Source organism: Oncorhynchus masou, chromosome 14, assembly GCF_036934945.1.
Source record: "Oncorhynchus masou masou isolate Uvic2021 chromosome 14, UVic_Omas_1.1, whole genome shotgun sequence".
In the NCBI taxonomy this organism is placed as follows: domain Eukaryota; kingdom Metazoa; phylum Chordata; class Actinopteri; order Salmoniformes; family Salmonidae; genus Oncorhynchus; species Oncorhynchus masou.
Window position 1 is genome coordinate 18,894,412 of NC_088225.1, and position 16,176 is coordinate 18,910,587.

Below are 16,176 nucleotides of genomic sequence, written 5' to 3' on the forward strand. Positions count from 1 at the left end.
ATTCCAAGTACCTACCCAGATTGTCAGAAAATTTAGAAGCAGGAGATAGGTACATGGGGCGGCAGGTAGCCAAGTGGTTAGAGCGTTGGGCCAGTAACCAAAAGGTTGCTGGATTGACTCCCGGAGCTGACAAGGTAAAAATCTGTTGTTCTGCCCCTGAACAAGGTAGTTAACCCACTGTTCCCCGGTAGGCTGTCATTGTAAGTAAGAATTTGTTCTTAACTGACTTGCCTTGTTAAATAAAAAATAAAAAGTACATTCTGGATGGACAGTGTGTTGCTAGTCTTTGGTGTTGCTGGCAGATGTGACCAAGAGGTCATGTGAAAAAGGGTAACAATGCTGGCCAGTGGTTAATGTAAATCCTGGTCCCTTGAAGTCATGCAAACTTTTCTTTGTACAGTGCACACAGACAGTTTCTCACTGTTGACTGTTCTTCCACTTCTAGGGAGCCGTCCCACGTAATAAAGAGGACCAATAATATACACTGCTCAAAAAAATAAAGGGAGCACTTAAACAACACAATGTAACTCCCAGTCAATCACACTTCTGTGAAATCAAACTGTCCACTTAGGAAGCAACACTGATTGACAATAAATTTCACATGCTGTTTTGCAAATGGAATAGACAACAGGTGGAATTATAGGCAATTAGCAAGACACCCCCAATAAAGGAGTGGTTCTGCAGGTGATAACCACAGACCACTTCTCAGTTCCTATGCTTCCTGGCTGATGTTTTGGTCATTTTTGAATGCTGGCGGTGCTTTCACTCTAGTAGTAGCATGAGACAGGGTCTACAACCCACACAAGTGGCTCAAGGAGGTGCAGCTCATCCAGGATGGCACATTAATGCGAGATATGGCCAGAAGGTTTGCTGTCTGTCAGCGTAGTGTCCAGAGCATGGAGGCGCTACCAGGAGACAGGCCAGTACATCAGGAGACGTGGAGGAGGCCGTAGGAGGGCAACAACCCAGCAGCAGGACCACTACCTCCTCCTTTGTGCAAGGAGGAGCAGGAGGAGCACTGCCAGAGCCCTGCAAAATGACCTCCAGCAGGCCACAAATGTGCATGTGTCTGCTCAAACGGTCAGAAACAGACTCCATGTGGTATGAGGGCCCAACGTCCACAGGTGGGGGCTGTGCTTACAGCCCAACACCATGCAGGACGTTTGGCATTTGCCAGAGAACACCAAGATTGGCAAATTCACCACTGGCGCCCTGTGCTCTTCACAGATGAAAGCAGGTTCACACTGAGCACGTGACAGACGTGACAGTCTGGAGACGCCGTGGAGAACGTTCTGCTGCCTGCAACATCCTCCAGCATGACCGGTTTGGCGTGGGTTAGTCATGGTGTGGGGTGGCATTTCTTTGGGGGGCCGCACAGCCCTCCATGTGCTCGCCAGAGGTAGCCTGACTGCCATTAGGTACCGAGATGAGATCCTCAGACCCCTTGTGAGACCATATGCTGGTGCGGTTGGCCCTGGGTTCCTCCTAATGCAAGACCTCATGTGGCTGGTGTGTGTCAGCATTGATGCTATGGACTGGCCTGCCCGTTCTCCAGACCTGAATCCAATTGAGCACATCTGGGACATCATGTTTCACTCCATCCACCAACGCCACGTCTCACCACAGACTGTCCAGGAGTTGGCGGATGCTTTAGTCCAGGTCTGGGAGGGGATCCCTCAGGAGACCATCCGCCACCTCATCAGGAGCATGCCCAGGCGTTGTAGGGAGGTCATACAGGCATGTGGTGGCCACACACACTACTGAGCCTCATTTTGACTTGTTTTAAGGACATTACATCAAAGTTGGATCAGCTTGTAGTGTGGTTTTCCACTTTAATTTTGAGTGTGACTCCAAATCCAGACCTCCATGGGTTGATAAATTTGATTTCCATTGATAATTTGTGTGATTTTGTCAGCACATTCAACTATGTAAAGAAAAAAGTATTTAAGATTTCATTCATTCTGATCTAGGATGTGTTATTTTAGTGTTTCCTTTATTTTTTTGAGCAGTGTATATCCAGTTCTATATTGTGACAATATTTTGTATGACTAAGCAGAGGTCTCACGGTCAGAAAAATACTCATGGCCCCAATTATAGTGGTCTCTGAAAGCACAGAAAGTAGCCTTCAGATTAGTTTTCTACAACCTGAATACTTCAGCGTATTCAAAGGGGTTCTTTGTAAAACAAATTAAAGTTGTGAATGAAACAGTGTCATCTCTCAACTGAAACAATTATTATATTGGAGACAAAGCCTGTTCCAACCTTTAAGAGGGTTGGAGAAGTTCTTATATGTGGAGTTTTATGCCAATGTGAAGCCATCGTTGACATTTCCAGTGTTGTGCTGGCTGCACATCCTTTTCCCAGCCTGAGAGACGCAGTTCGACCTGATGACATTTATTCACAAGCTCATCAGGCAGAGCCATGACATTCTAGGAGAAACACCTCCGCACCAGTCTCCTTGAGAAGCCGGTTTTATCTGCTCCGTTTATTAGTCTTGGGAACATTATCATTGCTTTATTGGTTGCTAATACAATGGCAACCTTTATAGTTTCTGTTATCCTTTACTCCCACCTGCCTGGTTTTAGTCAGTGAGTGATTGCAGACCTTCAGACAACATGGCCTATAATGGTGCAGTGCAGCCTTGAACAGATGGTCAGACCATGTGAAGATCTATCAAAGGCACACAGCACGAGCATGTCAAGGGCTCATCTGATAACTTGTGGGTGAGCATATGCAGGACCGAGCATGTTGTCATACTGTAAATTACATACGGGACCGTAGTCAAGCGTATTATGATATACATGTACGCAGACAGAGCCGCCAGGCAGAAAAGGAGGGCAAGGACAAAAGGTGGCATTAGGCAAAAACCAAGAGCAAAATATTGACAGTCAAGCTAGTGTAGGCTAACAAAAATGACAGACTTCATGATTTCAAACTAGAACGTGGTACCAGAATATCAAATTTTAGGATTAAATCAGTCCTGAAACCCTTTAAACACTGAATACAAAGAAAGACAATTTCCTCTGTACATAGGAGAAAAGACTCCTTCACTTTATTGCTGCACAACCATGAGGTATGAGGGATTTTTTTTATTTTGAGATGGTTAAAAGGTCAAAGGGGACAGAACTTGTGCGGTTTAGCCTCTTTGCATCCACTGGTTTGAAGTTAGAGGTGTAGTGGAAGTCATTGTGTTCCTCAAGCCTTTGGTCCAGCAGAAGGGTTTAGAAGTCAGGACCCTCTTTCTTCAGCTTGCTGTAGTCCATGTTCACCGAGTAAAACTATGAATGAAATAGAGGAGCAATAACATTTAAGGAAATCAGAAATCAAATATTGATGAATAACATTCTAAGCAAAAACCTGCCTTTACTTTCTGAACCATTCCCAGGTTTGTTATTTAGTCCGTGTCAAACTTGCTTTGTTGTTGTAACTGACAATTAGATTGGTTGATCAGATTACTTAAACTAACAGGATTATACTGTATAATTAATTCTACTATGGGATGAGTGTAATCAGACGACAGCTCAATTACATTTTTGGCTCAAGCCACTATATTAACATGTCCCCTCACTGCGCTGTACAACCTCTGCTCAAGACCATGTGCGGCAGGGACCAAGTTTAATGCACTGACCATCGTGATACAGGATGATCCATTATGTCTGGATTAATGTAAGTGAGTGATCTACCTTGTGCTGCTGTGTGGGTTCCGTCTTGTTCCATGGCTCGGGGTTGCCATTGCGATTCCAACTACAACATAAATATTGAAATGAAACGTTTAACTAATAGCAATATACCCTCCTGCACATTGAAATTGACGTCTGACTTAAGACTAAAACACTCAAGGTCAATCCAGTTACTATGCCGGTCTCATTGCAGACGGTTTCCGTTTGGAATGGAGGCTTATTAGCAAGGTGTTCTACAAGGGCCCTTACCTGACATGGGGTCCCATTGCCAGGCGCAAGAGATAGGCTCCAGACATAACCGTCCCACCACCGATGAAGATGAAAAGGGGGACCAGCTGGAGGGAAGAGAAAAGATTTAGGGGGAACAATAGAGGACAGGGTAAGGTGGCAATCAAGGGAAAAATGGCTGACCCCATTCAGTCAACTGGTCGATAGGTTGTTGTTTTTTGTAAATGGCACAGTAGACACCTGTCTGATTCGTGCCCGTCTCAGTGGACTAATCCATTTCGGAGGCAGCTGGGGATGGCACAGTCCATCACACTAAGATGAGCATCGGCAACGCAAGGCACGGGTGCAGTGAGGGTATGAGAAAAATGTGAAAACAAATGAAATTCCATTGGCTTTCCTTAAATGGCTACTGCTTTGGACATGAAGCTGTTTGAGAGAGTATTCCTTAGGTCTACAGTATGTGTTAAGAAAATGTGTCTTAGGTATAATTAAAACATGTTGAGTGAAGGTAAGTGTGGCTTAGATGTATATGGTTTGTGTCTCTCCAGAATCTGCTCTCTCCCGCCAATGTGTGCATTCACTCTTTCAAATCAAATGTTTTTTGTGGGGGGGGGGGTCAAAAGTAACTGTCAGTATCTGGTGTGGCCACCAGCAGCAGTACATCTCCTTCTCATGGACTGCACCAGATATGCCAGTTCTTGATGTTACCCCACTCTTCCACCAAGGCACCTGCAGGTTCCCAGACATTTCTGGGGGAAATGGCCCTAGCCCTCCGATTCAACAGGTCCCAGACGCGATCAATGGGATTGAGATCTGGGCTCGTCGCTGGCCATGGCAGAACACTGACATGTCTTGCAGGAAATCACACACAGAACGAGCATTATGGCTGGTGGCATTGTCATGCTGGAGGGTCATGTCAGGATGAGCCTGCAGGAAGGGTACCACATGAGGGAGGAGGATGTCTTCCCTGTAAAGCAGTGTTGAGATAGACGGAACTTGTCATTGCAGGCAGACGATGCTGGGACACACCGCCCCAGACCATGATGAACCCTCCGCCTCCAAATCGATCCCGCTCCAGAGTACAGGCCTCGGTGTAGCCCTCATTCTTTCGACGATAAACACGAATCCGACCATCACCCCTGGTGAGACAAAACCACGACTCGTCAGTGAAGAGCACTTTGAGACTTTTTCAGTCCTGTCTGGTCCAGTGACAGTGGGTTTGTGCACATAGGCAACGTGGTTGCCGGTGATGTCTGGTGAGGACCTGCCTTACAACATGCCTACAAGCCCTCAGTCCTGCCTCCCTCAGCCAGTCTGAGCAGTGATTGTGCATTCTTGGTAAAACTCGGGCAGTTGTTGCCATCCTGTACCTGTCCCGCAGGTGTGAGGTTCGGATGTAACGATCCTGTGCAGGTGATACGAGGTCTGCCACCACAAAGACGATCAGCTATCCGTCCTGTCTCCCTATAGCACTGTCTTAGGCGTCTCACAGTACGGTCATTGCAATTTATTCTCCTGGCCACATCTGCAGTCCTTCATGCCTCCTTGCAGCATGCCTAAGGCACGTTCACACAGATGAGCAGGGATCCTTTCTATCCTTTCTTTTGGTGTTTTTCAGAGTTAGTGTCCTAAGTTTTCATAACTGTGACCTTAATTGCCTACTGTCTGTAAGCTGTTAGTGTCTTAACGATCGTTCCACAGGTGCATGTTCATTAATTGTTTATGGTTCATTGAACAAGCATGGGAAACAGTGTTTAAACCCTTTACAATCAAAGATCTGTGAAGTTACATATTTTTACAAATTATCTTTGAAAGACAGGGACCTGAAAATCAGACTTATGACCAGTGGTACATTTGACGTTAATTCCAATCATTTCTAATCTACATTTGTTTGGTTATGGTAATTTAAGTTAATAAAATATATTATTATAAGTTGTTTACCATTCTCATTGTCGGAGCGGACACGTTTACAGAGCTCACAATGTATTCTACACTTATTTCATTCCATTTACAAGTTTGGTCAATTTATTCATTGTATTATGTTTGGGGAGCTCTTGTCAATGTTGAGTAAGGACGCACACCTGATTACACAGAAGTAAATCTAGGCTACCTGGCCTTCACGCAAATGTATGAATGTGCCCATTTGGGGATGTCCGATAGTATTTCTGATGGTCTTAACTCATCACCATTACTGAGCTGTGGAGCTTGTCAAAGTCTTTATTTTCTCTTCCTCAAACAGCAAGTCAGTCTGTTTACTTTACAGCCATTGAGAATGACAATAGTTAGTTGCTCACTGTATTCGAAAAATCTTTCCAGCTTGCTCACTTTCGATAACCACCGAGCCTCGGCGTGAAAATAAAAAAGTAATGCTCTGATCCAGTGGCTCATTAAACTCTGAGGACCTAGAAGAGTTGATATAGTTGCCAGTTCAAACTGTGGGCCAGACCCAGTTAATACAATGTTTCAACTTCGTTGCAGACAGAGTAGAGAGATTAAAGCTATTGAAGAACATGAAATGAACAAACCTTCATGCATAGTCAATGTGATTTACATGATACTTAGTTTAATCAGGGTATTATTTACTTGCAATGTTATTTGTTGGCTCTATGTTGATTATGTTTTACCTAGTTGGCAATACTAAACAAATACGTTATTGTAATGGAAATTAAAATGTTCCACGAAAATGTGCATGAAAACCATAACTGGCTTAGATAAATTGTAAATTGGCACTCCACATGAAAAATAAAAAAAATACTCCCGACCTCTGGTCGACTACCTGCAACGTCAGGAGCATAATGGCAGGACCGAGGGTAAATCTAAAAAATATTTAGTCAACGCGATTGCGAAATACTTTCGCCAAAGTCCCAAGACTACAGTTATCCAATTTACACCAAATAAAATGTAATTTAAAAATAAGTGCTTTCATAGCTAGTAACGTTATGTCCTCGGTTAACCGCCTCGTCCTTGACCGAGTTGAGGCCTTTTTTGCCAGGTCACAATTCCAACAACTAACCATCTAACGTTAGCTAGACACGCTCGCACCCTCCCACTTAAAAAGTGTAAATAATAGTAACTATACATTACATTATTTTTGAGACCTTGCCCTTTCAAGTACATAACCCACACAGGCGCCAACTGGCTACAGTAGCTAACTAGTTAGCAAACAGGGCCGTTTCGGTCTATGGTAAATGCCATCACGTGTCAATCAACGATCAATGCAGCAAACACCACATCGTTATATTCAATCTTGTCTTTTTCCAAAAACGAAACAATACATGACAAAAAGGCGAAATTTGGGGGAAACAAGTAATGTATTAAAAGTCGTGATGTGGTTAGCTTCGAAGTTAAAGTTAGCACGACGCAAATCTCCCCGTCCCCCAAAAAATTTATACGATTTAGCAAACTTCCCGATTTCACATGTACTTACTGCTGGGTGGCTTTTAAGTTGCCGGCTAACTGTGCTCAGCATTGTGAGGGTTTACTTCTCCCAATTTGTACAGAAATAACCGGATTAATGTAGGCCTTGCCAGGAAGTAGCTGAGCGTATATTCAGATGCGTTTCAGAGACATCAATGATTTTTATAACTAACCCAAGATGAACTATCTTGCGTTCACAGTCTGTCGTTTCCAATGGGAGCAGATGAACGAATCATAGTGGGTCGAACAAGCAAGGAGGTGGGAGCAAATCACGAGCCAGTGAGATCCATTCTCCCTTGCACTCCTAAACAATGCATTTTATTTTTCTTTGGCAAAGAGTAAAGTCTACAGATTCTAGTTTTGGAAACAGAAACCTGTATGGAGATAAAATGTTTCAGCGATGAGAAAATTTGCGGAATCTTGCCCAAAGTCCATCTCGTTAAATCTTCTCACACTGCCGCCCACTATAGCTTCCTCGTCACCATATCTGGTAGTCGGTGGAAACGCCAACCGGATGCTTCACATTTATACATCCGGTGAAATATCTGTCTCATTGTTCTGTCTGTGGAGATTCCTCACGCCCTTGAGTCCTCAACTCGTTCTTCTTCTTTGGTGTGGTTTATTAACGGCGGTTGGCATCCATCCAATATATGTTGCATTACTGCCACTAACTATACTCGGGTCTATCTATCCCTTATGCTTTACGGAACAAAATTAAATACAATAATATGAAGAAAAAACTGTAATCTAATGATTATAAACCCACCACCCAATTCCAATATTTAAAACCCTATCTGGACACCACCACTCAACACACCTTGTAACTCTTCTGAAGTAAAATCTTGTACACCCAAATATTTCTCTGCAGCTGCCACCAGAACCTCTATTTTCTGGGACTTACGTTCCATCCCTGTGGTTGATAACTGTTGCTATAAACGTTAAGAAGCCAATCTTACTGAAGCATATGTCACTCATAGGCCTATCCTTCTGTGCTGGCACATATCTACGACTCACACAGATCCTCTCAGGATCCCTCCCCCTTGAACCATCTTCCCCTACTTTCTTCACTGCTTCAGCATATGACACCCTCTGCACTTCTCTAATACTGGTAACCTCAACCTGCCTCTCTCGCAACAGACACTTCTGGTCCATGGGCACCCCTACAATTAACACATAGCGCTTCTTTCTCCAATACTACACATTCCTTTATCTCATGCCCTTCTGCACACTTCTCACACCTTGGAACCTACCTCCTACACACTGCTGCCACGTGCCCATAAGCTTGACACCTGTAACAACCAAATGGATTCAGCACAAAAGCTTGTACGGGATTACTGAAATTTCCTAACATCACATTGTCGGGCAAAGACTCAACATCAAAACTCAAAAGAACAGATAATGACTCCTCTGTTTCACCACTCACGCCACCCTGTCTGTGTCGCACCAAACGACAAGCATCACAAACACCGGGTATCTTCCCCTTCATCTGGTACACATTCACATTTAGCGCTACCCCAGTAATCACTCCTTTCAATGGCACCCTGTTCTTGAGAAAGAAACAAGTCATCACTCTTGTGGCGCGAAGCTTCCGCTCCCTCTGACTGACAGAAATACAAATAATTATCACAAGCCCACTTCGGGTTATATACACCGACTCCACAGCACCCAACTCCGTTATCACCCACCCTGAAACCACATATGGATCAGCCAAAAAGCAGGGGCCTACTTTCTCCAAAAGTGTCACTCCTACTGTAACAGACTCATATTTATCCTGACCATCGGTACAAGGCTCAGGCTCCAAGAACCTCAACAAACCTGGTACCAAACACTGGGCCACCTCTGGTAATTCCCCCTCATTCACTTCCATTTCGCCTCCAGAACTGGATCCGGTGTACGGCTCACTCCGTTTGCACTTGCTACCAGCCTTCTTCGACCTCCCATCTCCCTTTTTTTTCACCATCTTCAACAGATTCAATTTCACCCTCTGCCACACTCACTCTCTTCAACCGCCACCCCTCTCTTTCCCTCCATTCTTCTACCATATTCCAAAAATACGTCCCCATGTGATAATATTGCACTTCTCCCAACATCCATCTAGTTTTTATCCTCTCAAGGGACTCACTTTCCTTCTCCTTTGATCAAAGTCTCCATTCCTCTCCTTCTCAACAAAATACATTTTACACTGCAGTCTTAATTTTCAACCTGTAGGCAGAGATGGTTTAGTTCATCCCACCACATATGTTTGTCATCTGACAGTAAATAAAGTACCTCAACCTACTAAAGCTTTTACCAGTCCAATTATATCTGATTATATTCAATCACTGATTTAACCTACTTCAAGGAAGGGAATAAGGAAGGATTCTTTTTCAAAGTATTTGAACAAGGCCTCAGTAGGTTTGAAGATGAATCCCACCAGTCATACAACAGAACCATTCATGGGAGAATATTTGTAGAGGGATGGAAGATTACTTTCACTTGACTCTGTCTCACAAACCTACAGTACTTTCAGTAATGATACTCCAGTGTCTTCAGGGTTAGACCAAGCTTGACTCAAACTAACCCTTCATCTGTTCATCCAATACCTGAGCCACGATGCCTAGCTGTCGGAAGCTCTTAACTAGGTGGGATGCAACACTATCCCCTAGGAAGCGCACATCATCCCACTTCTGATAACACAGCAATTTTGTTGGGTACCCGACCGGGACTCAAACCTGCGTCCAAACCACTGCACCATCAGGTCCTCTGGTGTTGAACGAAGGAGGCTCTAAAACAGTATCGTACTGTTCAACTACTGCTATTTGACAGCATTCTTGTATATAAGGGTGATGCTACATCAGAGAACAGTATCCTCACACTACATGTGTTTTAATTCATTGTTTCTATCAGCAGGACCTCGGGATAGCTTGCCCAAACAGTGAGCTGGACAATTTAGTTTTCTGTGTGCTCTGCCAGTGTCCTGCAGCTCACCCTGTTAATCAGATTGCCTCGCCAACATCTACCAACGTTAGTTTCCTCTGAATTGTATTTTCACTGAAAATTGGTCATTAACATCTCATAAGAGTTTCTGCACAGCCAGTTTATGATGCTGTGTGGGAAAGTTCCAACCAGTGAAGTAGACATCATTTGATATACAATGAACAAACCTTCCAAAAGTCTTTCAGTATTAAGTAAAACAAATTCACTCCCATGACATGCTTACATAATACATCTATAATTTTGAGAAAGAACAAGGTCATTGTCAGCCTGGTGTTCCAATCCTAGAACAATGGAAAACATGTTTAATTGTCATATCAAAACACAGATTCAAGCCATATCATGTCTCCTTCCGTTTAATTTCATCTGGTTTTAATTCTCTGGAAAATAATTGTACGTTGGCAGGTTTTCATCCAGTTTGGCCAAAACTTTCAATAACAGCAATTTATTAAACATAAGTATGCTGATACCATATTCTGGTTTTCCTTTTACTATGTATTCATGGCATATCCTTTTATTTTTTAAAGCAACACGATTTAGCTGTCAGATTGGTCATGAGTATCATAAACTATTTGGTTCATTTACAGTATTTTATGTTTATTATTTCCATAATACCTTCTGGCTAGTTGTCTGCCAAGATAATAATGGAAATGAAGACTAACATCCTGAGTCAACTACATGGAAGTGTTAACTCCTCATCTACAGCATGTCAACGTTCAGAATCTTGTGCAGGTCTCAACAACTTGAGATCTGATAATAGAGTTTTACTTGGAACAACTTCTACTAACTGACAAGACAATCAACTCGTTTATTAGGCTGTTTTTCTGTAACCAATATCTTTACTACGGTTACAAATCCCAGTGAAAACCAGGCATTCCTTGGTGATGAGTTCATGAGGTAAATCTTGGAGCTGAGATTCATAGGCCTGTGTGGTTCCGATGTAGTCCAAAGGGAGGAGCAGCCTCAACAAACACAAGGGATTTGACGTGCATGTTGTCATCTTTCCTCAGCCCACCCATTTCATTCTGCCCCATTTACTCTTCATGTGGATGTGGTCTTGCGGTCTAAGTAGATGATGCTTGTCTGTCTTAGTAAGTTCAGGAGAATGGGGATGTTTGAAAACATAGGGGCCTCTTTCATGATTATGTAAAAAAAAATACAATTATAATATGGTAACTAACAATGACTAAGTATATGTAGGTGTACTGCCTAGGCAGGATGTGGTAAGAATTTCTGTCCACTGGACTCTCAGTTTGTCAGTTTTGCCATAAACATATTCCAGGTTCCTTAGTGTGTGGTCTTCTTTGGTGTCTTGCCAAATTTGGCATCAAACCCGAGACCTTAAATGAAAAAGCACATGATACAATTAAGACAGTAGAGGTGTCTAGTCATCTCATCAACCAAAAAGAGACTTCACTACTAGTTGAGGCCTATGAGCTCTAATGGAACATCTCCATAAGCAGTTGAAGAGCAGCTTAGCATTTCAACTATGAGGTGAAGCATAAAGTTACTACAGACAAAGAAGCACATGGTGGAGTGAGATGGCGAGCGAGTGAGAGAAACAGAGAGATAGTCATAACATCAGAGAGATAAAGAGTTAACAAGTTAATGTTGTTACTCACCAAGGAACACCAGGATAGTGCCGACCCACTGCATGGTGTTGAGGACGTTGCCGAACAGAAGGACAGAGCCCAGGATGGTAAAGAACTTCCGTGTGGTAGTGACGATGGAGCAGGTGAGAGGGCCGAAGTACACCACAGTCATGAAGATGAAGGTCTAAGAGAGGAAGAGGAGTGAATGACTGTTACTATAAAAGACCCACTGCAATGAGAATGAGAGCAAAATAGAGAAAGACCACTCTAAACCACATACTGGCACTTATCCATAAGAATCACACGCATGTGAACCAATTAAAATGTAGAATGTGATTTGCAGCCATGGAAATGTTTTCCTTTTAACACACACACAGTCACACCCATGTGAGACCCACCTGGCCTAAAGCACTAGTTATTCCAAACAAAAGGATGTTCCAGAAGATGCTGGGGTAACGGTTTGTGAAGCTCAGGAAGTCCCATACCTCACCTGTCCACAACACCCCTGAATGAAAAACACATGGGATAATTTACTGAAAGTGACACAATTCAGCATAAATGTATTTATTTTTTCCTGCATGTAACAATTGCTTTTTATTTTATTTTTAAATGTAACCTTTATTTAACTAGGCTGTTTGATTCTTATTTTTTAATCTCAAGTTATAGGATTGGTTAGCCTTTTCTTCTGCTACAAATGGGGGGAGAAGTCAATTAATTATTTTGGAATCAAACCCATGCTGAGATTTGGTTCCATGAGTTTATGGTGAAAATGCCTCAAAATCAACAGTGGATTAAGGGCTCCCCTACTGGTACATGGCAGTAACAGCAGTTTGGTTGGGTTGAGTAGAACTGGGGACGTGGGGACTGCTTTGGCCAAAACCAAAAAAAAGGTTTTTGATAAAAGTAAGGCTGTAGAAAAGCATGAGATTGGGACACTTAGACTGAGAAGGAGGATCTGAGATGAAGATATTTTATTGAATAAATAAATGGTGTATTTAGTAGAGACGGGGAGTTGGCAGAGATAGAGATACAGAAGAAACACAAAGCAGAAAGATCAGACAAAGTGTATATTTTCATACTAGTGAGGGACAAAAGGTGTCTCACCTAGTCCCAGCACCAGGGTGGACCACATGTTGATGTTGAGCATCATGTGGTTGGCACTGGTCTGGAAGAGATTCCTCATGTGGTCCTGGGCCACACCAGTCAAACCGTCCATGGTCAGAGATAGCAGCTAGGATACAGGGAGAGAGAAGGTCACATTTACAAACCCACAGAGGCACAGACAGCAAATACACATATAGGCAGAGAGAAACACAGATGAGGTCACAGAGATAATACCACAGGCAGATGAGGACAGTTACACTCACCAACAGGATCTCCCCGAAGCCAAAAGCAGATTCTGTGGAAGTGACACTCTTGTTGGGTTTATAGAGGAACAGGGCCACTCCGCTGACAATCAACAGCACACACAGGTACTTGGCCAGTGGGTATTTCTTCCTCAGTACAAATACACCCAGAATCATCACTGTGGAACCAAAGGCAAAGGGATGTGAGGGGCAGTTATCAGCAGCAGCCATCACTGGTCTATTGGGTTGATGTACACATAGAAAGACAAGTCAGCCAGGGGGTAAAAACCATGGCTGTGTAGATTAATGGGCTGCACGTGCTCAAGGGATAAGACTGGTCAGTGTATTACTATAGAACACACTCACCTTAGACAGTGTTTACATATTGCAACATACTGGGTGGGACAAGACTAGGCTCATGTACTTATTGTTAGCATGAGACTTGCAGTCATAGGGTAGTCTACATGGGGAGTCAGAGACTCACAGCAGGTGCATGCAAATAGAATGTATGTTCATTAAACAGGGACACTGAGTTTGGAAGGGCTGATGGGATGTGTAGTTTAAAAAAGGTGCAATATGCAGAAATCACACAGATATATCCTGGTTGCTAAAATCCTAATCGTTTGTCAAATGTCAGTGTATGTGACAAAACAAGCCATGTATAGTGTAAATAATCATTGTACCATACAAAACCCAAAGTAAAAGATGCAAAAACAAAACTTAAGATAGGGAAGGATAGAAATAGTGCACATAGAACAGATATACCGCTTCTTAGACTGGCTTGCAATGAGAATGACAAATCTATAACTCATGTTTCAATGTGAATTTGGTTCGGTCACCCAACAAGTTACATATTGCAGCTTTAAAAATGGCACTGGAAATGCAAATAAGGGAGTCTGGCTGACACTGAAACATGACACACTGCTGCAGTAAGAGGCCATGCAATAAAATAAGGCAAACTAACCCCTCAAACCTGCACTGGTCACCAAGCCAAAGGCTGCATATGACTTGTTAATTACATATTCAGGTGTTGAGAGTGGGGTCAGGATGAGCAATAATATAATTATTACACCTACCTGGGATGGGCTTACAAGACTTCCCCAACACCTGTGACAACAGAGGTTGTTTAGATATTAAAATAATAAAATATCACAACAAATTATGATGATGACAGCAAGATACTGTATGGGCTGAGGGATAAGACTGACCTGTGTGGGGTAGTTGACATACTGTAGGGCAGAGTTGCTGGATACCATGGCTCCAAGATAAGACAGGGAACACACTCCATAGAGCCAGCTCTTGGTGTGGTCTGGTCTGGAACCCTCAAAAAACTGAATCACTAATGGGGAGCAGGTAGAGAAGAGACATCTATAATACATGGAGATTCAATACCAACAGACCATTGAAACACCCACCGGGGGCAAGATATGTTGGAGAGAACTGTGTTGGACAGAAAGTGAAAGGCCACGATTGATGACTATGTGTGGTTTACTCACAGATCTTGGCAAACCCAGCATTGATGATGCATTGGATGAATACCAGCGTTGTGGCATAAACAAACTTCTCCTTCTTCTCCCCCTCACCATACTGTCCTCGGGTACTGGGTAAATCAGACAGACAGCATTATGACAATTTATCAGTGCAACCACTCATGTTAATCAAGAGTTAATCCACTTCTTATTACACATATAAAACAGGTGTGACACAACAACACACAGGCCTTGATATTCAGCAAGGGAATTATTTGTTAATTAAGCTGTGGAGTATCTATAGGCTATAAAAAAAGAGAATGAGAGGGCAGTGTGAGGTACTAGTAGTCTGCTCTGGTTGACTACAGATACAAATCATCACTGGAAACAAGATGAGATTCCTCACCCTCGAGTGACATACCATTCAAGACAGATCTACATAGGGATATAGTTTTTTGAACATTTTCAGCTCTGTAGAGCTCTGGCTCGCCTACATTTAATAATGGCATGAAATTGTTGCACTACAGCACCACCAACTAACATATGTGCACAAAGAAACAGCAAATAAAAGCAATGTGCATCAAGAGCTTATGTTTTGAAATCAATGATGTCGCTCGGATGTCAGACCAGGAAACTACTTACATTGTTTCTTGTAATATGCCATAGTAAAAATAACAAACGAAGACTCCGAGGAAACAGACAATGAATCGTATACGCTCGTTCTGCAGTAGCGAGGGCTTCCCCGCTCCCTTTCCTGCAGCCATGCTGTCCTCGAGCTGTCCAGGAATGGAAACCGATACAGATCCGATCCCCGTACCCCTCAAAGCAACGTCCCGCTCCACAATCTCAGATATCACAAGCCCGGAAATGGTGACGCTATAACGTTACCCTAACTGGGCAGAGTTGCTAATGTGACTACAGATCAGTCCGTGGTTCCTCTTCAAATATTTAGCTAAATGTCCCTGTTAGCTAGCTGACTTTGCTAGGTAGCTAACGTTAGTTAGCCAACGTTAGATTGGTGGGTTGGTTGTTAGCAATTAGCAAAATCCATCATTGTCGCCAATCCAGCTGTCGCAGTATAGTGTTGACTCCGGAATATATGTCCTTAATTGCAGGTCTCTCGTACTAGCAAACGTTACTCCTGTCCCGATCCAGGTTATGTCAATGGCATCCCATTCAGACAATTTTCCCGGTGGAAAGGATACCGGAGTGTAGTTGTTTTCATTGAGATACGTCAGAGAACAAGCTGGCTCAAAGACCTGTGGTTCATTTGGAGCCCTCAACGGATATGCCTGAGTTTGTAGCTTCCATACCATTCATATAAAACAGTTGTTGGCAGAACGCAGATGCTACAATTTTATAACTATGCATGAACCATGTGATTGTTTTCTCATTTGAATCAACTTATATGCAGCATACAAGGTAGCTCGTAAATTTTCTTATTTTTGTTTATGTATCAAAATATTCAGCT

General features: G+C 43.0%; 2 protein-coding genes across 2 annotated transcripts; both read right to left on the bottom strand.

The window, feature by feature from the left end:
- Nucleotides 1–3,017: 3,017 nt before the first annotated feature.
- Nucleotides 3,018–7,495, bottom strand: LOC135554465 (cytochrome c oxidase subunit NDUFA4-like). Its single transcript, XM_064986792.1, has 4 exons — nucleotides 7,336–7,495; nucleotides 3,930–4,015; nucleotides 3,684–3,744; nucleotides 3,018–3,278 (listed from the first exon to the last, which is right to left on the bottom strand). Exons 1-4 carry the CDS (start codon nucleotides 7,375–7,377, stop codon nucleotides 3,222–3,224), a joined length of 246 nt encoding a protein of 81 aa, XP_064842864.1. The 5' UTR covers nucleotides 7,378–7,495; the 3' UTR covers nucleotides 3,018–3,221.
- Nucleotides 7,496–10,574: 3,079 nt separating this feature from the next.
- On the bottom strand, nucleotides 10,575–15,961 carry LOC135554466 (solute carrier family 35 member B1-like). Its single transcript, XM_064986793.1, has 9 exons — nucleotides 15,348–15,961; nucleotides 14,733–14,836; nucleotides 14,445–14,575; nucleotides 14,313–14,343; nucleotides 13,258–13,415; nucleotides 12,995–13,121; nucleotides 12,289–12,395; nucleotides 11,921–12,074; nucleotides 10,575–11,638 (listed from the first exon to the last, which is right to left on the bottom strand). Exons 1-9 carry the CDS (start codon nucleotides 15,467–15,469, stop codon nucleotides 11,586–11,588), a joined length of 987 nt encoding a protein of 328 aa, XP_064842865.1. The 5' UTR covers nucleotides 15,470–15,961; the 3' UTR covers nucleotides 10,575–11,585.
- Between the last annotated feature and the right edge of the window lie 215 nt (nucleotides 15,962–16,176).